Source organism: Colias eurytheme, chromosome 30 (genome assembly GCF_061535395.1).
Source record: "Colias eurytheme isolate Ceu_HAF_F1 chromosome 30, ilColEury1 Martin Lab GWU primary, whole genome shotgun sequence".
NCBI lineage: Eukaryota > Metazoa > Arthropoda > Insecta > Lepidoptera > Pieridae > Colias > Colias eurytheme.
This window is the reverse complement of record NC_143009.1, coordinates 1,257,762-1,279,595: the sequence shown is the minus strand read 5'-3', so window position 1 is coordinate 1,279,595 and position 21,834 is coordinate 1,257,762. Positions and strand designations below refer to the sequence as shown.

At 33.2% G+C, this 21,834-nt stretch overlaps 1 protein-coding gene across 1 annotated transcript in view; it reads left to right on the top strand.

The window, feature by feature from the left end:
- Wdr62 (WD repeat domain 62) overlaps positions 1-21,834 on the top strand; it is a 122,056-nt gene that overhangs the window by 13,071 nt on the left and 87,151 nt on the right. The window contains exon 2 of the mRNA XM_090118521.1: positions 4,532-5,095. Coding sequence (XP_089974647.1) covers positions 4,955-5,095 — 141 coding nt within the window. The 5' untranslated portion in view covers positions 4,532-4,954. The remainder of the gene's footprint in view (positions 1-4,531; positions 5,096-21,834) is intronic.

The following is a 21,834-nucleotide window of genomic DNA, read 5'->3' as shown; positions in this document are numbered from 1 at the left end:
AAACGGTTTTAACTCAACAACACTCCCAAAACGCATCAAAGAGTAGCCATGCGTTACCTATGAATATAATGATTCTATTGTCCGTCTGTTTATAGCTTTTAGGTGAGGGGGGGGGGGTAATAAGATTCGAGTTAAATGATAAATGAAATGAGACATATAAGTGGATTGCTAGGACAATTATTTAAAAGTGCGTAGCGCTGCAGCTTGCGGCGATATAAAAAGTGTCGTGAGGATTTTTCGTGACGCTCGCCTAGCTCCCATAAAGCCAGCTTCGATCGACTTCGATCCAATAATTGAAAATGAAAACGCTAACTACAGTATATTTTTAAGTCGTACAATCATTGTAAATGTTTAATCTATTAATACAAGCTTGATTTAAAACAGATTAATCCATACTAATATTATAAATGCGAAAGTAACTCTGTCTGTCTGTCTGTTACTCAATCACGCCTAAACTACTGAACCAATTTTCATGAAATTTGGTATGGAGATATTTTGATACCCGAGAAAGGACATAGGCTACTTTTTATCCCGGGAAAATGACGCAATCCCGGAAATCCCACGGGAACGGGAACTATGCGGGTTTTTCTTTGACTGCGCGGGCGAAGCCGCGCGCGAAAACCTAGTAAATATGATAAAATTCCGTAGCTTGTTCTATGTGGTATGTATATGATTATTAAATAAAAATCAGCCATTTTATTGTTAAATACAATTTGAAACATCTATATAATTGCGTATAGGTATTAAGTAGTATATTTTAAAACGTACAAACGGACTGATTTTATTTTGATAAGTTATAGCATAGATCGATTGTAAACTTACATGAAATCTATACTAATATTATAAAGAGGAAAGGTTTGTATGTATGTATGTATGGTTTTCACGCACAAAACTACTGGACCGATTTTGATGAAATTTGGCACAGACAATCTTTAGACCCTGAGAAAGAACATAGGCTACCTTTTATTGCGAAATATGTACCACGGGCGAAGCCGGGGCGGACCGCTAGTACAATTTAATCATTATGTAATATCATACCAACTGATTATTATCATAGGAATGTGGTCACATTATGTATATATAATTATCTGCCTACTTATCTGTATGTATGTACTTGATTTAATTCTAATCATTAGCTTTGGATTCGAAGGTAGTATATCTCTGTATAAATTGATAGCAATCTACGAATATTTTAGATGTATAAATTTTTGTATTTATGTTACTCAACCATGTAAAATAGTTGAACAGATTTTGATAAAGTTTGCAATATAATGTCGTTTGTTTTGTTTAAGAAAGATGTCACACATTTTGATATTATTTTTTAGTCTGGCGTGAAATATTTTAATGAAAATGTATTATGTAAATTATATTAAATTACGCAGCAAAATAAAATAATTTGGAAAATCCAAAAGTGCACGCCTCATAATTTTTTTTTAATAATTATTTATTAATTATTATTTTTGTTTATTTAATAACAATTAAACCACATCGAATCAGACCCTGAAAAATGAAAGGGTTCTATTCCTGAGCATACTCAAGCGTAAGAGAAAAAAAAAGACTCGATTAGTAAAGTATTTCGGTCGCTATCGTGTTAATAAGAAAATCCTCCGCACATACAGACACACGGACGTCCAAGACAGAACTTTTTTAAACTGTTTTTTAACTAGTTTAAATAACAAAAATGACATCAAAAATATCATGAATGTTAAAAATAGTGTTTTTTCTTAATATGTGTGTGTATGTATTATCTTACAAGTGCAATGTATGATACATAAAGACATTTTAAGTTTGAAAAATCAGATGTTTTGCGCGAAGTGACAGTAGTACCCACCTCAACGCTTCGCTTATGAGGCGTGCAATAATTAAATAAGCAATCAAGTTTGAAATTAAATTCAAATAAATATGTTACATATTTCCAAACAATATTTTCCTTATTTGAACATATGTAAGCAATGTTTTACATTTAAATGACTAATAATAATTATGCAAAATAATTTATCAATCGATTATTTCAATAAGGGCCGATTTTTCAATGCTTGGATAAAATTTATCCGTCAAATAATGTATAAAACTACCATTTTAAAAACGTATTCTAATTGCCCGTATTTGACAGTTTACGTGACATTTTAATATTATCGTGTAATACTTTATTGGACGGATAAGTTTTATCCAAGCATTGAAAAATCGGCCCTAAATGTATTAATGGATTTCGATTAAGTGGCTACAAAGATAGAGGAAAAAATATCAAAGTCACAAGAGTATAGAGAGCGACCTTATTACTAAAAACAATCTCAACCAGGCATCGTTTTATCACTAACTAATATGTATTAATAAGTTAATAGTTATATTTGCATTGTTATAAAAATTTAAAGTTACCATCTCTAAAATGTTTACCACTTTACAATCTCAAGCTTTCCGCACGCGGCTTTGCCCGCATATTCAAAGGAAAACTCGCTATAGTTCCCGTTCCCTTGGGATTTCGGGGGTAAAAATATTCCTATGTATTTTCTCAGCTACCAAACTATATAAATGTAACAAACGTCATTAAAATCGGTCTAGTAGTTTGGAGAGACAGACGGATAGAGTTTGTCGCATTTATAATATGTAAATATTAATATTTAATAAACATAGTGTGGTTAGCCACCAAGATTCTCTAAACTACATTGAATTCACTTCAATCAAAATTAGATGGCAATCCTACATTATATTTTTCACTATAATAACTTAAACGTAATTAAGAAGAAATCTGTATCTCCAAAAAAGGACTGAGTTATGTGGAGCAATTTAATTGTAAATCGTGGTGTTTTCTCCACTTCATAGCCACTTTCGTGTCGGATCTTATTAGCTTGAACAGCGTGCTAAATGCTTGTTTTATTTGTATTTTATCAGATAATTAGTTAGTTATTTTTTATCTGTGAATAATTAAAAAACATAATATGTATATACTTAATTATAAGGTCAGCTAGCTGCGCATTAAATTCTGTTCTCATATAAATTTTTTTTTGAATTTTTCATTGCTACCCCGCTTTTTTTATCGTAATGATATACATATTGAAGAAAAATATATTCTTATGTGTTTAATATTTATCAAATACATACCTACATAAAAGGTTTATTTATATAGTCATACAAGATTTTAATTATTAATACTGTCACGTTCCGTCTTATCGACTTTTATCTCGTACAAAAAATTAGTTCTTTCTATTTTATTTATTCCTCAAAATAATTAAAAACATTCGAGAATGATTTCGAAAAAATTTTAGATTTTAAAAAATTTTAGAAAAATTTAAAAAAAAAAGAATTTTAGAAAAATTCTTATTACTGTGCTATAGAAAAAAAAATGTTGTGTGGTTTTATGAAACCACGGTAAAAGTGAAACTGTTCGAACGGTTCCGAACACTGCTTTGTGTAGCGCATGTCGCGTGTCGGTCGGCTGCCGAGTAGGTATACCTACTCGGCAGCCGCGATACACGCGACATGCGCTACACAGACCAAAAAGTTTGAGACGATGTAATAAAAGTTTCACTTTAATAAGATAAAAATTAAAATGTATCCCTGAAAGAAATTACAGGAAAATCTTGGAATTTGCAACACACGGGAAATAGACGTTTAAAAAAGATTAATTGTTATTTGTTTACTAATATTATCCTGTTTTTGTAAATTGTACATTGTACCTATCTATATATACCTACATAAAAAAGAATCCCGTTTCCCTTGGTCACGGCATCACGCGGGAACGGGTGGACCGATTTCGATAATTCTTTTTTTATTATAGTCCTTGAAGTACGAGGATGGTTCTTATGTAGAGAAAACGTAAATATGTACCACGGGCGAAGCCGGGCGACTGCTAGTTTATTAATAAAATTAGATTAGATACCGTTTATTACTCACTATTTTCTATTTCTGATTCTTTCTGGGTAATTTGCTCCATTCTCCATTTGATAAAATTTGTATAAACGATGTTGCAAAGAAACAATAATTTAAAGTTAACCAAACTGTATAAAAAATAATAAGAGTGATATTGTTAAAAAACGTATTATAAGTATTATAAGTTTTTGGTAAACTATCAATAACACACACTTAGACCTTCGTAAAGATAAAACAATAGCAGCTATATTTTTCGTCTGTCACAAGGATTCCCTAAATGCAAATTAACAAGGTTCATTACGAAAATCTATTGACATTAAAATAAGCTGTTTAGGACTAAAGTCGCTCGACGCAAGGCCAGTTTCACAATTTGTTTTTTTTTTAACGATGAGGCATTGTGCAATTCAGCCAGTGTTTGGCCAGTGTCAAGGCGAAAAAAAAAGTAAACTGACGTTTGTTTCCCGCGTTTTATATTTTGTTGAAAAATTAACGTGTACGAACACATTATAAATATTAAATAATACATTATACGATACATTATTTTATCGCTGATCTTCGATAGCGTAAAAAGATATTTATATTTTATTAGCGCCGGAACCTGCCCATTCATATCTTTGTTTTGTCAATTACCATAATGCCTAATGGTTGTTTGTCTCTTTCACAGGTTCGGCAGTGAGGGAGAGGGAAGCGAGTGTCGAGTCAAAATGCAGAATTCTTGAAACCGTCGTCGCGTTGACTCGTTTTTGTTTTAATTACGACCGAATATATAAATAAAACGCGTTCCATCGAATTATTAATGTGATAAAAGTTATTCGCAGTGTTTCTCGTGTGATAAATACATAACATTCCGTTCAACAAATGCTCAAAATCGCGCGTGAATGTGTTGCAAACATTTAAAAAACAAAACAGTTCCTCAAAATGGCTAGTGATTTAACCAAAACGTCCAAGTGAATTGAATAGTGTTTAATCGTGAATAGTGAAGTGTTGTGTTGTGTTTTCGCGTTAATGTTTGTTGTGTATAATCGATCTGTTCGCGCGTTGTATATCAGCGCCATCTAGCGTCGAGTAGTGATGTTAAGTTGACGCGATGGAAGCCGGTTTCATACCGGTGGGTTCGCCGGGCGCGGGCGGGAGCTTTCCGCCGGCCGCCGTTATGGCGCCACCGTCGAATGTTGTTCGCGCGCCTGGGTTGAAGCGCGGGAAAATGGAGGAGGCGATTTCGGATAGGGTAAGTTTAAAGTGAATTGATTTACTATTTTTATAATTGCAGAAAAGCTGTAAACCATTTTTAAGTAGGTAGGTGTTCATCAGGTGAGAATATGAAATTAAGTTCATTGCAAGTAAGCACATTCATTGTATTCTCAAGAAAAATAAAATAATAATACGTAAGTTTAAAATAGGTATGTACAAAATCTTAAAAAGTAGTTAAACTTACGTGGATAAACGATACGGAATAGCTGTCACTTGCATTGCGTTTGCAAGACAAAAGAGAAGATAGAAATGAATAAAAATAATTCACTTACTTATAAAAAAAAAACCATATTTTTCCGATGAGATATTTGAAAAATTACGGCTTCTATAAGTAACCTATATTATTTTACCCTTCCGCTATCTATCAGTTATCTATATCTAAACACAAAAACTCACATCCGTAGGTACATATTAGGTACACATCATTCTCTTCTGACTGAAAAACAAACAAACATACACTAATTTTAATTTTTAATAGTATTAGATTCATACAATTCAATTAAAAATTAAAATGCTTTGTTCAGTAGAAACATTTGTTAACAATATTTTAGTCAAAAACACGCTTTAATCTCGAATAAATAAGATTTAAATTAATTTAATTAAGTAAGTCAATCAAGACTTGAGATCGTAAAACTAGGCCTTTGCGATTCAAGAGCTCTTCAAATATTGAAGCCGGCTCTTGAGATGGAAAGCTGTGAGGATTTTAATAGAATTTTCATTTTACCACGTGTTTATTAATTTAAATTTAAATATTTAGTAACACTAGGATATAAATCCTAACTTAGACTAAATCTATTGGAGTAATTTATTGGAGTAATTTATTGGAGTAATTTATTGATAATTCATATTTAATTTGAACCTTTTACAATGTCGAAAGAAAAGCGAAATCCATCAATACGTAGATATCTACTCTGCCTAATCTTTCCTGCTTCTATTATAAATTTGAATATATGTATGTATGCCTAATAGGATCACGAATAGAAGCAGATAAGAATTAAGATGAAGTAAAAAGAAAAAGTGAAAAAGTGGACCAGAAAGCATATAATATATACCATCATAGACGCGTAGGTACCTACCTACTTCCAAGCGTAGAAAAAAAAAAAGTAATTTATGCTATTATTTTATCCAAATTAATTCTTATTACGTGACAACTCAATTATCCACTCTGTTCTCATAGTCTTAATCTGAACTATCCAAACAACGAGGCGGCAAGACCTCATACTAACACAATAATAAGAAATAAAATTATAAGCCTACATACAATTACGCATTGTAATATAACCTTGACACCTAAACGATCAAGTAGGTCGGCAAACAGATCTGCGTTAAGATGTACATAAGTGTTCTTATGTGATGTCATTTTTAATAATTAGCGATTATACGTCCTTGTTAGAATTCTCCTATCATATCCTACAAGTATATATATGTATTATAAATGCGAAAGTTTGTAAGACTCTCACGAAAAAACTGTTCGACGTATTTGGAAGAAACTTTACAGTAATATGTAACATCAATAACACATGAGACATGGTCATACTGGATTTTGCCTGCCGTTTCGTGCTCAGGTGAAACCGCGCGGCATAGCTAGGTAGTATTTAATTGAATGTCTACTAGCTGTTGCCCTAATGGTCATATTCCCATGGGAGTGAGATGTTTCACCGCGGTAAAATGTTACCTATACATAATAATGTGTATCCCTAGCCTCCTAACTATCCCCAAGCATGAAAAAGTTATGCCAAAAAATTGCTACTTGAAAAAAAGAACAAACAAACACATTTATAATATTGTAGTAAGGATAGTGGTTTGAGAAAGTAACAATTTCTTTCGAATATGTCTAAGTTTTATCATAATCCGATGAATAGGATAAGAACGTTTATAGGTCAAGCAAAAAGCTCTAGATATCTGGGACACTATATCTATGAAATATAATATGAAGGAAAAATGATTCTTAGGCTCAAATAAGGGTCTCGTAATCCCGTAAAAGATGTGGGTAATAAAGATGATCCTTGGCTTTATTTTTGCCTATTTGATAATTAAGTAATGAAGTTAAGTTTGATTATTAATTATATTACAATTAATTAATAATGATGGTAAATGAATACAGACGTACTGCAATATAATTAGTTAATAATAATGATTTTCGAGTAAATGGATATAGACGAAAATCGAGCACTATCGAAAATCTTTTTCGACTTTGCGGAAAATTATCATGTGCAGTGTATGGTTCATATAATTTAAAATTAATACATGTTAATAACATTTTATTACCACGAGGCGAGGAATACTACTGTAAACAGTTTATTTTAAAACCGGTTTTTGTCAATTCATTCGATGTATTCATACTTATTCTGCGTATGCGAAACGGAACAAAGCCAACATTCGTAATTATCTGTCCAAATTGCCCTAACTCGACCTTTTTATTAATACCTATAGATGATCACATATCGATAAAAAGATATAAAGATATAATACAACTTGACAACGTGGTTCTGTTGTCGATGCATCTAGTGGTTAGGGAGCCAGGTGCAAATTTGGTTAACTATTTCCTCTCAAGAGATAATTCGTCAGACGCATGAGAGTATAGTATTATAAAGCCTCGTGAACGTCAGCTGGCGCTCGGTTGGGGGGGTGAGCGGTTGTAGCCTCCCACGCACATAGGAAAAAAAATACATTCATTCATTCATTTCCTCTCAGCTAAAAATTTGTCAAATTGTAGCTAACCCAATATCTCAACGAAAAAAAATAGTCAGCTGGTTACAACATGGTGTATTATACGTCAGCTGGTGTCTCGAACATGAAAGTTAAATTTAAAGAAAAATTTATTTTCCGTTATTTCCTCTCAAACAAAAATTTACCTGATGATAGCTTATATGTAACTGTGGATAAATATATATGTCAGCTGGCTGTATCTTGGTGGAAAAACCGTCAGCTGATACGGGAGGCTACAACCGCTCACCCCCTCAACCGAGCTCCACCTGACGTTCACGAGGCTTTATAATACTGTACTCTCATGCGTCTGACGAATTATCTCTTGAGAGGAACTTGGTCATAAAATCTGCTGCTGGCTCCCGGACCATAGCTTTTCGCCCGCGTAGGCAAAAGAAAACCCGCTTAGTTCCAATACCCGTGCGATTCGGGATAAAAACTATCCTATGTGTTAATCCAAGTTACCCTCTATGTGTGTGCTAAATTTCATTGTAATCGGTTTCTGAAGTATTTGCGTGAAGGAGTAACAAACATACATACACATACATTCATCCTTACAAACTTTCGCATTTATAATATTAGTAGAATAGGATAAACTTCAAGTGTAATAAAATACGTGCGAATTTTATGCACACAGACCTTTCATTGACAACACACCTTTCCAAATACCCACACCTATTTATTTAGACAATGCAAACATAAGCACCTATTATAATAAAATAACTATCGTTTAAAAGTGACATTGAGTGATAATTTATCATGATGTCACTATGGCGCGGGACATATACAAGCGGCGCGGCGCGCATCGGGCGCACCGCGGGCGCGCCTGCCGGCGCGCCTCGGGCGCGCTGCCGGTGCGCCTGCCGGCGCGCCTCGGGCGCGCTGCCGGCGCGCCTGCCGGCGCGCATCGGGCGCGCTGTTGGCGTCCGAAAATGATATTTATATAGAGTGGTTAAATGCATTTTCTTCATGCATAATTTAGTAAAATTATGTTTTTTGTGCTAAAAGAGTTTAACATTAATTTGAAAGTAACGATTTTGTTTTGATAATTCCTTGTAAGTAAATAGCGAGGATAACCCCACGATTGCAAATATATCTTTGTTGGAAATGTTGGAATTTACTTGGAAAATTTTATAGTACTTTTAAAGTAATTTTAAAGTAGTACTGGTGTAATGATGGAAGAAAAGAAGGTTAAAATAACACAAAATTTATATTGTACTAGCGGTCCGCCCCGGCTTCGCCCGTGGTACATATTTCGCAATAAAAGGTAGCCTATGTTCTTTCTCAGGGTCTAAAGATTATCTGTGCCAAATGTCATCAAAATCGGTCCAGTAGTTTATGCGTGAAAACCATACATACATACAAACCTTTCCTCTTTATAATATTAGTATAGATAAAATATGGTTTTCAAACACAGGTTTACATTTAAACCATATAAATCTTATCATTAAAATCTCAGTTCAAAAGTATTTACAGTACTGATCATTCCACAATATTATTACAATTACAAATAAATAAAAAACACAATCAAAATCAGGATTATCTTTATTTCTGACATTGTAAATACATGGGAACTTTCATTATGCTCTTCTTCATTTTCACTTTCCCTACTGCCATCACCTGTGTAAATCATTTCATCGATTAATTCAATTCACCTTTAAAAATAAAACGAAGAAGGGTATGTAATAGCAGCTCTATATAATTCCACACAGAGAGAACACATTTTTGACTGACAGGCTACCGTCTCCTACCACCCGATTTGTTTTTGATTGTGTATGACCGTGAATTGACCTCTATTTGGATGCGATGGGGGAAGCGCGCCTGCGGTACGCCCGCGGCGCAACCGTGGCGTGCCGCCTCGTCGCCTTTCCAAAATTCTTTCATACAAAATGTATAAGAAGGACGTGGTGCAAAACAGATTCAAGAGGTGCGCTTATGGCACGCCCGCGCCCGCGCCGCTTGTGTTTGACCCGCGCCTATAGAAGCTTATTGCACGCCTCATAAGCGAAGCGTTGAGGTGGGTACTACTGTCACTTCGCGCAAAACATCTGATTTTTCAAACTGTAAATGTCTTTATGTATCATACATTGCACTTGTAAGATAATACATACACACACATATTAAGAAAAAACACTATTTTTAACATTCATGATATTTTTGATGTCATTTTTGTTATTTAAACTAGTTAAAAAACACTTTAAAAAAGTTCTGTCTTGGACGTCCGTGTGTCTGTATGTGCGGAGGATTTTCTTGTTAACACGATAGCGACCGAAATACTTTACTAATCGAGTCTTTTTTTTTCTCTTACGCTTGAGTATGCTCAGGAATAGAACCCTTTCATTTTTCAGGGTCTGATTCGATGTGTTTTAATTGTTATTAAATAAACAAAAATAATAATTAATAAATAATTATTAAAAAAAAATTATGAGGCGTGCACTTTTGGATTTTCCAAATTTATTTGCAATTACGATTGTCTTTATTTATAATGGATTGAAGATAAAACAATGTTGATTTACAGAATGGAAATCCCAATACAGTTCTGTTGAATTTCGGAGACCAACTGCAGAGATGATAAATCTATACTTCTATACTAATATTATAAGGAGGAAAGGTTTGTATGTATGTATGGCTTTCACGCATAAACTACTGGACCGATTTTGATGAAATTTGGCACAGATAATCTTTTTTGGCCTTGAGAAAGAACATAGGCTACCTTTTATGGCGAAATATGTACCACGGGCGAAGCCGGGGCGGACCGCTAGTTATAATATAACTGCAGTATGCGCACGATCATGAATCTCCTAATTTTGATTAACACGCTAGTATTAGCTTCACCTGTATGTTTGTATGTAACCGACTCCTTTAGGCTTGATTTTGACCCACTTTAAACAGACAGATTTAATTCAAACTTTGTACACTTATCAACTGACAATACAATAATTTCATGAGCCTGTCTTATTAATGCGTGTCTGTAACAGACCATGTTATGTACCAAACTAGATATAGAATAATCAAGAACTCATACTAAATATGGAAGTTTGGAATTATATCTATGATAAACGTCAAATTCGAACAATTCGAAAGTAAATGCACGAACATTTGCACGCAGTGAATTATTTTACATTAAACAAGAAGCATATGGAGCAAAACTAATCTTCGGCAAATTATTAAGCTATTGCATAGCTTCTATCGCGGGCCTTGAGCGCGGAGACCGAATCGAGAAATTCCGTAACGAAAAAACCTAACGCTCCCTACTCCGACGGGCTCGGAGGTGTGGCTCGAAGGCATGCTATGCAATAGCTTTACCGCGGCAGTCCCCGAGTGCCACACGTCTTTTTTTATAATATGGGCTGGAGATTAACCATGATATCTTATAGCAGTATTACATCCAGTGTGGAAAAATGACAGCGCTATATAGGTCACCTAGTACCATCACGTTCCCACACTGGAATAAACACTGCTTACTAATTACATTATGGTAACCCAACAAATAAAATATAGGTACATATTAATTATTACATCTAGAAGGCGAAAACATTTCTTTAGGTAACTACGTACACAATTGCTAAAAAATGTGTGCGTGTAGGTACAAGTGTACACACGTAAGAACTGAAACTTCTTTATGACCTTATTTTTCAAAAAATAATTTACTATATCCAAATTTTCAGAAATACGTCGAACCACGCGTGGTAGGGATAAGAAAAAGATGGCGCGTAACGGAAAAATGTCACGCGTAACGAAAAAATGTTACACTAAATTTTTTCCAACCCCGGTAAAGAAGTTTCACTTCAAAAATATCGTACCTCTTTGATAAGTTAATCGAGTTATAAACAAACTTTAACACATACAAGATAATGTGTATTTACGTATTATTACAGGTGTTTGAATTAATTTATAATTAGCAACATAACTAGCGGAGTGTTCATTTGTTACTAATTAAATAATTGCGCTTTTTACAAAATAGTTATTTACTCTAAGGTGATTAGTAAAAACCGAGGTTGGACAAGGTCGTTAAATCATTATGTTTTAGTTTAATTTAATAATATTATATTCTTTAGTTTAATAATGTTATATTCTTATTTGATATACCTAGGTTCAGAGTTTTTGTCTAGGTACTTGAGTGTATGTCTAATTATCTAAATACGTGCTTTTTATTTAGTTATTCTTGTGGTTTTACTCAATTTGGTGTTTGATACTAAATAAATACAACCAAATTTTAATATAAAAGTTGTGATTTCTATTATCTACGGCATACTCCTTGATTGAAAGAAGATACTTTTTATCCTTTCTTTTATTTTTATAGGTTAGTAATTAGTAATTACTAATTACTAATTATTAATATACAGTGCAAAAACTTCCAAAAAAAAAAACATGCTTGTTTTCTTGCCTATCTATAATATTTACTTATATATCATTAAAACCATTGAAAAACACGAGCAAAAAGCAATTTTAACGTTTTATCACACGTCTCAACTGACTAAACGTAATAATCGAAGGTCGATATATTTGTAATGCGGCACTAATCACAGCATTTGGACGTCAGCTAGGGCTTCTAATACTGTTCGACGTTAATTCAATGATACACAATAAAACCGGTCGCATGCAATAACAAAATATTATACAATCTTTAAATTCACGTAGTGACTGCAATTTTAATTTGAATTAACCCACGTACGTAGGTACTTGCCTCCCACCATTCGTCTAAGCAGTCTGAATTGACGCGCCGCGCGCGATAGTCTCGCGTATCGTCACAGATAAAAAATAAAAATAAAAAATTACAAAAAATCGCTCTGGATGCAAGTGGTTTTGGTAATTAGTGGCCAGGGTGTATAGCGGGAATGTTCTGGATGCGTTAGTGGCCAGTGTTATTTGTGACAGTGTTCTTTTTTTAAATGTGAATTATGGTATGGTGTTTTGAATATTGTTTTTTTTAATGAAAAAAAGCGGCAAATGACCCATTTTGAGTTAATTGAACCGCTAGTTTTTAAGCATATTTGCTATCTGTAATTAACTATTTGTCGGTAATTAACGTATTTTGTTATTTTAGACCGTATTACAATGGTGGGTAGGCATGTTTTTTTAGTGATGCAAGTAATTTTGAGCGTGATGATTTAATTCTCTTAAGATAAGCGTTATAATGTATTCGTGAGAGTAAATATTGATAGCATTCGCAAATATAAAGTGGGTTAGGTGGAGTTTCAGACACTTGTTATGTTTGAAAGCAAGGCCGGAATCGAGCGTATTCCATAACTTTTGAATAACTAATAGTGGTATATGGAATACAGGCATTTGATTTTAAAACACTTAATTGGAAAATAATCTTTAGTAATAACTACAGAATATAAGATGTGTAAAAGTTATCGGAGAAATATATATTATATCTACCTATATGTTCATAAATAGCCTTTAAATAAACAAGAATTTTCGATTGTCGGTAAATAAAGTAATTTATCATTTTTATAATTTTTACCAAGAAAGTATGTACCTTCTTACTAATAAATGAATTATTTCCTTGATACATCCGTTTTCACACGAGAGAATAAAAAGTGGTCTTAAAAATGACTTACTTGTTCCTCTTAATAATAATTAAACTTTATATTTTTTAATCTTTCAAAATTTCAAATAAATAATAGATTGTACAGTTAATAAATAAATAATTCAACAAACACACAGTCAATGCGATCTTTTGGTAAAAAATAGAATATGTTAAAGACCCTTTTTAATTAGTTAATAGATAAAGTATGTTTAAGTTATGAGTCAACAATTGAAAACCCTTCTAATCACATTAATTGGTCCTTATGTCTGTCTGCACTGTTTGCATGAATTGTTACGAACTATGTACTACATAATATAGTACAACTATTTAATCTATGTCTTTATGGCTCGTCGAATTTTTGGCATAAGTTGCCTATATATGTATAAGTTGTAGGAGATTCGCGTAAATACAACTTTTCGTAAACAAAATGTTATAGGTATCTATACCTATACATAGTGTATGTAATCTATATACATTAAGAATAGGAGAGATAAACTTCAAATCGAATGAAAAACCAAATGTGATATTTACTGAAGAACATTTATATACTATGAATAAAATGTGCTATCGCATTTTAGTAGAAAGCAAACATGAAACTATTACACTCTTGATATAAGCATATTAAATAATACATGGAATAAACGTAAAAATAAGATATAGGCCATAGATAATCGCACAAAATATTTCCAATATCGCATATGTCATCTAATTGACAAATTATAACTTCATATTTTAGTCTGTGGGTTAGTTATTCGATTTATAAGCTTCTTGGTTATTCGGGTAGGCTGATGTTTTGGCGGCAAGGTCGCCATTCTGTGTCAATGTTGGAATATCATTCAGATGTTTTCGTCCTTGTTATTGATTTAAGGATTTATTGCGTAAGTATTAAGGGCTATATTTGGTTGAAAACTGATTAGAATAGATTTGGAAGAAATGTTATTAGCTACACCCTTAGATTACAAAATAAAATACAGATGGAGCATGACAACCGCCCGTCGCCCTTGTCAAAGAAAATACGAAATCAAAAGCAAATACGTCGCTGCTCCAGTGCTATAGCGCATATAGTGTCATGCAATACGTCAAAAAGGATTTGCAATTTTAGTAAAAAAATTGTTTCACAGGTTTTCTGTAGATTATTTGGCTGATTTATTTCTTTATACGAATAATAATTTTACAGATATGAAGGAATACAAAACTTCAACGTATGTTGCCAGTATTTTGAAAATGAATTTGCCATTTTTATTGGTAAAACGGTAAAACGGTTAAAAGATCTTCAGGGTAATGCTGTTGGATTTTTCGATCGTGAATGTGATTATTTGTAAAGTGCACTAAAGGTTCATGATCATTATTAGATTATTTTAATAAGCATAATACATTATTTTGTTACTTTTATAAAGCTTAAAAACGCCATAGTCGTTTTCGCTAGCGATTTAATTTATGTGAACTCCATGATGTATATGATGAAAATAAAATGTCCCGTATTCTCGACTAAAAACTACCGCTATTTGCATTCATATATTTTGAAAAATAAAAAATAATATAATTATTATAGTTAATATTGAAAATTTTTGAAGTGAAACTTCTTTATCGGGTATGGAAAAAAATTTAGTGTAACATTTTTTCGTTTCGTTACGTGCCATCTTTTTCTTGTCCCTACCACGCGTGATTCGACGTATCTCTGTAAAGTTGCAAATTATTTTTTGAAAAATAAGGTCATAAAGAAGTTTTACTTCTTACGTATGTACACTAGTACACGCACACATTTTTTATGTAATTTATTTAATTAAAAATTGAATACAATTATTTTGTCCATATATAACTTAAGTAGGCAGGTACTTTATATACTTAATAAAATAATTTTTACAATATTATAAAAAAAAATATCAACAAACCCGAAATAATATTAAAATATAAATTAAAACTTGACTGCTAATTTATGTATATAGCCTACGTCACTACCGCCACTAACATAATAATTCAGATGATTGCATCACAACTCAAAATCGGTCCAACGGTTTATACTGCAGGGCGTGTCAAAGAAATATTATACATACATACATAAACTCGAAAAACATAACCCTCTTTTTTCCGTTGTCAGGGAAAAATTTGGGAATTTTTTCAATATCTGGTAACATTACACGCACACAGAAGCACCGTGTACGTACAGTGCAGCGGCGAAATGACAGCACACATAGCTTTATTGAAAATGACGATAAATCATTCGGTTTAGTTCGGCAACGCTCCATCTGTCTTTTATTTTGTAATCTAAGGCTACACCTGTATGTTTGTGTGTATCCATCTTATAAATGTTGACGGACAGATTTAATTCGAACTTTGTATACTTCAAACTCAAACTCAAACTCAAACATTCATTTATTCAATTAGACTACTATTTAGTAGCACTTTCGAATCGTCATTACATAAGTATTTTTAACATTTACCACCGATTCGGAAAGCAGTATCTATGGAGAAGAATCGGCAAGAAACTCCATAGTTGCTCTTTTAAATCATGTCAATATTACATAATATGTAACTTATATCTAACTACATAATAATATATCATAATATGCCAAAGAACTGTCCTGTGGTTTTTACGCGACAACCCTCCATGGGTCTTTATCGTCCATATATTCCTGAATACTGTAGTACGCTCTCTGAACTAGTACATTTTTTATATAAGTTTTAAATTTAGAACTACTAAACTCTTTAATATTGTGAGGAATTTTATTATATAAGCGTATACCTTGACCCATAAATGAATTTTTAACTTTAGCTAATCGGAAAAATGGCATTTCAATTCTATTCCTGTTCCTTGTGCCATAATCGTGTCTATCTCCTACTCTTGTGTGTATGTCGGAGCTTTTGTGTACATGCAAAATATTATTAAATATATACTGTGATGGTACAGTAAGGATACCAGTATTCTTAAAATGATCTCTTAGTGAGTCCCGAGCACGTAAATTATATATAGAGCGAATGGCTCTTTTCTGTAATATAAATATAGATTCTATATCTGCAGCTTTGCCCCACAGTAGAATTCCATAGGACATAATGCTATGAAAGTAGCTGAAATAAACCAATCTAGCTGTATCTTCATCGGTGAGATGCCTTATTTTTCGGACTGCATATGCAGCTGAACTGAGCTTACCTGCAGCGGTGTTGACATGGGCTCCCCACTGTAGTTTCTCGTCCAATGTTAACCCTAGAAATACAGTAGACTCAGTAGGATGCAATACCTCCCCGTTCAAGGTAATATCTCTGTTCAACTTTTTTACAACAAGGATCTTAGGACTTAACAAGGATCGGTGACAATACAAATAATACAATAATTTCATCTTATTGGAGCGTGTTTATTTTCTCTAGGTATATTTATTAGGCATAAGTAAAACTTAATATAGTGTATAAACTTATTAGAAGAATATCACATCTTTTGCATTACTTGATTAAACGTTAAATTAGGTACTACATAGTTTAAAACAAAGTCGCTTTCCCTGTCCCAATGTTACTATGTATGCTTAAATCTTTAAAACTACTTCAATATAAAACCAATTTTTGTAATAGTTTTTTACATATGTTTAACATACCTAACACATAACTGTATATTTTCGTTACATACAGTGAATGCTCGGTTAAGCAACCTTAAGTGCAGTGTGACTATTGATGGGTGACCGCTTTATGCTTCATGTACATCTTCATTACAGTAATATGTTATATTTTATACTAGTTTTAGGTGATAATGAAATTATGATAAAATATAAGCGAAGCGATCTGATGGCTACTGAACAATCTGTGCAACGAACTTAGGTCATTTTTATTGACACAAAGTGTGTAGTGTTGTTTCTTGTTTATTTTATGGCTTATTTAGTTAAATAATCATTATTATTTGTCTACGAATTTTCATTTAGGTACATAACTAAGTAATCTGCACTATAATATATCTTACGTTCCACGAAAAACTAAGTAAATAGCATTTTCTTACAAACACGAATAAAAACAAACAAATACAGGGCAGAGCAGTAAATAAACCTATGATTTCTTTCTTCAGCCAAGTCTATCTATAAAATATTATTCAGTGACCACATAAAAGAAACGCTACACGTCAAACATCCATTACCATAAACTCCAATGCATCCAAGGCTGATGCATTTTAAGTTCAACCTTCAAGTCTAAGTTAATTCAAGTAATGCCATAAACGCTTTCCGCGTTTAGTAAACAAGTCTATACAAGGTACGGGAAGTTATCTAGACTTGCATATTTAGGGCTTGATATAGATTTATTATGGGCCGATTTTTCAATGCTTGGATAAAACTTATCCGTCCATTAAAATATTACACGATAATACATATTAAAATGCCACGTAAACTGTCAAATACGGGCAATTAGAATACGTTTTTAAAATTATGTTAGTGAACTTAGCAGATCATTTTTAGCAGATCAAAAAAAAAATGTGAGTTCTTATCGCGTGCAGTTGAGTTCTACAGTTCCTGATACTTTATAGAAATAGTTCTGGCGTTTTTACCTTAAAAAACGACATTTGAAAAAATGATCTGCCAACTTCCTGTAGCAGATCATTTTTAGCAGATCAAAAAAAATGTGAGTTCTTATCGCGTGCAGTTGAGTTCTACAGTTCCTGATACTTTTTAGAAATAGTTCTGGCGTTTTTACCTTAACAAACGACATTTGAAAAAACCCGACCTAGACCCGGCTTAACGTGATGCTAAGACGTGATGCTACGGCGTGATGCTACGCTGTGATGCTACGGCGTGATGCTACGGCGTGATGCTACGGTGTGATGCTACGGTGTGATGCTACGGTGTGATGCTACGGTGTGATGCTACGGTGTGATGCTACGGTGTGATGCTACGGCATGATGCTACGGCATGATGCTACGGCATGATGCTACGGCATGATGCTACGGCGTGATGCTACGGCATAATGCTACGGCGTGATGCTACGGCATGATGCTACGGCGTGATGCTACGGCATGATGCTACGGGATGATGCTATGGCGTGATGCTACGGCGTGATGCTACGGCATGATGCTACGGCATGATGCTACGGCATGGTGCTATGGCGTGATGAAATATGACAAATAAATTTTCTAGTGTTTCATTTTACGCGAGTATTTCTAAAAAGTATCAGGAACTGTAGAACTCAACTGCACGCGATAAGAACTCACATTTTTTTTTTTGATCTGCTAAAAATGATCTGCTACGGGAAGTTGGCAGATTATTTTTTCAAATGTCGTTTTTTAAGGTAAAAACGCCAGAACTATTTCTAAAAAGTATCAGGAACTGTAGAACTCCATTTTAAAATGTTAGTGAACTTTCACTAACATTTTAAAATGGTAGTTTTATACATTATTCGACGAATAAGTTTTATCCAAGCATTGAAAAATCGGCCCTTAATCGAGCTATATTTTGATATTTACGTACTTAGTCGCTTTTATTGTTCAAAAACGTACCAGTTTATCGTGAAAAGTTGTACTAAATATACGTTAACGTGGTACTTTTATTGTTTAAAAACGTACCTGTCTCTATGGTAAAGTTGTACTAAAACTATGTTTTTCGGCACTGAATAATAAGTGTCTTGATGCTTTTAATACAGTTTCTACTTTCTACTATCTACGAAATAATGAAATAAAAATGATGATAAAATAAATCGAAATATTAATTGAACAACAGATAGAGGTTGGTAGAGGTAGAGGTTGGTAGGAGGTAGAAGCGTTGGTAGAGGTTGTCCAAAAGTACTCATATTTTGGCACGGAATATTAAATCACTAGACTCTTTTAGTACTATTCCAATGTTGGTTTTAGGTCTATGATACAGGATATAAATTTAGGCCAAAGAAGGTCCTGAGGTCAGGGTGTGAGGTTGTAAATTACACACGCTGTCAGTATCAGCCAGACCCTATTATGTTAAGTATTATTAAGATGTTATGCTTACATATTATACTTACAAATATATGGGTCAAACTAGCTTTCCACCCGCGGCTTCACCCGCGTTTTCAAAGAAAAACCCGCATAGTTCCCGTTCCCGTGGCATTTCCGGGATAAAACCTATCCTATGTGTTATTCTGATGTATAAGCTATATTGTGGTAAAGTTTCATTCAAATCCATTCAGTAGTTTTTACGTGAAAGAGTAACAAACATCCATACATCCATACAAACTTTCGCCTTTATAATAGAAGTAGGATATATACGAACCCCACATCAATATTTATTTCCTATTGGACCAATATTATTGATCATATTCGTACCAGCTTGTAATAGCGGTAATTATCTTCATACGAATTAACTCTTTCACAATGATAATAGCTTGTAACCAATGTAACAGTCAAATAGTCCTGTATGCATGTTCGTTTGATAGATCGGTTTATAATTGGCGGTTTTTTGTAAAATACCGTTCCGCACCGGTAGGTAAACGTCAAAGTGTTTGTTTTAACGATTCGTTGAAGTGAATATGTATTGGTGTTCGCCTGTAGTGTAGATCTAACAATACATGTCTCAAATTGGTATAATTATGGTAACCTACTTCCATTGATAAAATATTTGAATTGGATTTTAATTTAGGACACGTTATGTTGTTTTCTGAACCGGTGGTAAACGGTTATGACGATTAAAAGTGCTTCTAAAAGAAGTCTAATTGAATAATTTATTAATTTGTGACTTTGAGTTTGGATGTTTACAGAATAGCCCAGTGAAATTAGGTAAAAAAAGGGGTCAACCTCGGAATGAAAGATAATAAGCTGGAAATTGGTAAAAACCTTTGTTTTGTTACCCTCAATATTGTCTCAAAAGTCACAAATGCTATCGTGTCCGCGTCTTAAGATATTGAAGGTCAAAAGTCACAAAAAACGATTTTTCGCGAATATCTCGGTTCCTATTGCTTAAATGATATTTTCACCTATTATGAAAGTTGTAGAGTATAAAATTCTCTACAACTTTTGTCTAAACTTTTTTTTTATACGATCAACCGTTTTTGAGGTAGAGCGCGAAGAGTGCACAGCGTACAGTCATATATGAGCTAATGCAGGGTCAAGCGTGAGTTACGGTTATCAGTACGTTGTATAAAGTCAATTATTGACAAAAAAATTATAATTATTAAGCAATGCCCATTATTTCTGTACTTATTCTTAATTATTTATATTTAATTATTCAACTATAGTATATTATTAATTCTGGATTATCTATTTTAGTTATATTTTAAAATAAAAAGACAGTAAGGAAATATATTTTAGATATAACTTTATTTATCATTAAATATGGCATGTTATACATTTATTAAAATATGACTTAAAATATTAAAATAATTTGTGAATCGATCAATGAAATTGCGAATGGAAGCTAGTTATCTTCTTCTTCGTCGTCTTCTTCTTGTTGTCGGTCTAAAATATTCAATTCATTGTCATCATCCTCATTATCGGTCATATTCATTTCCAAACCTTATAGAATTTCAGGATCATATGTGCTTTCTTCATCGGGATTACTTGGATATAGTGGAGCGTTGAGGCAAGCTTGTCCATTGCACTGGCCACAAGCTAAAGAACATAGTAGCCCTGATTGTCTGCATCCACAGCGGGAACCACAACCATTTTTGCAATTGCAAAATATTGTGTTTAGTAGTTCGGCTGGTGCTGGAGGTAATAACGTTGTTATGGGCTCCAGGATTTCATTTTCAAGCTTCCAGCCCCATTCTTGAGGTTCTAAGTTCTTCCCTAGCCACGTTTGAATCTGGTAGTAGACACGATTGATATGTTGACGGGCTGCTACACTTGTTGGTGGAAGTGTTGACAATTTTACAGGTTTATTTAGTTTTGTTAATTTGATGAATTGCGTGTAGCGGAAATAATCAAGGTTGTCCTCAGATTTTGGAGCATTATAATATAATGCCAAAAAGATGCGCACTCCATTTTCAAATAAAGTTTGTACGGGGCAGTTTTCTTGTTGAAATACTTCCACCAGTTTATCCAAATTGATAATTTTCTCCAATGCTCTAGTAACAGTTTTTTTTTCCTTTTTTAAATCGGCTATAAATAGAAATGATCATAGGGTAGGGACAAGTATTTCCAGTTATATAAGTATTTAAAAATTTACACGTTTTAAACGAAACATATATAATGTCGTTTTATTTTAAAATATAACTAAAATAGATAATCCAGAATTAATAATATACTATAGTTGAATAATTAAATATAAATAATTAAGAATAAGAACAGAAATAATGGGCATTGCTTAATAATTATAATTTTTTTGTCAATAATTGACTTTATACAACGTACTGATAACCGTAACTCACGCTTGACCCTGCATTAGCTCATATATGACTGTACGCTGCGCACTCTTCGCGCTCTACCTCAAAAACGGTTGATCGTATAAAAAAAAAGTTTAGACAAAAGTTGTAGAGAATTTTATACTCTACAACTTTCATAATAGGTGAAAATATCATTTAAGCAATAGGAACCGAGATATTCG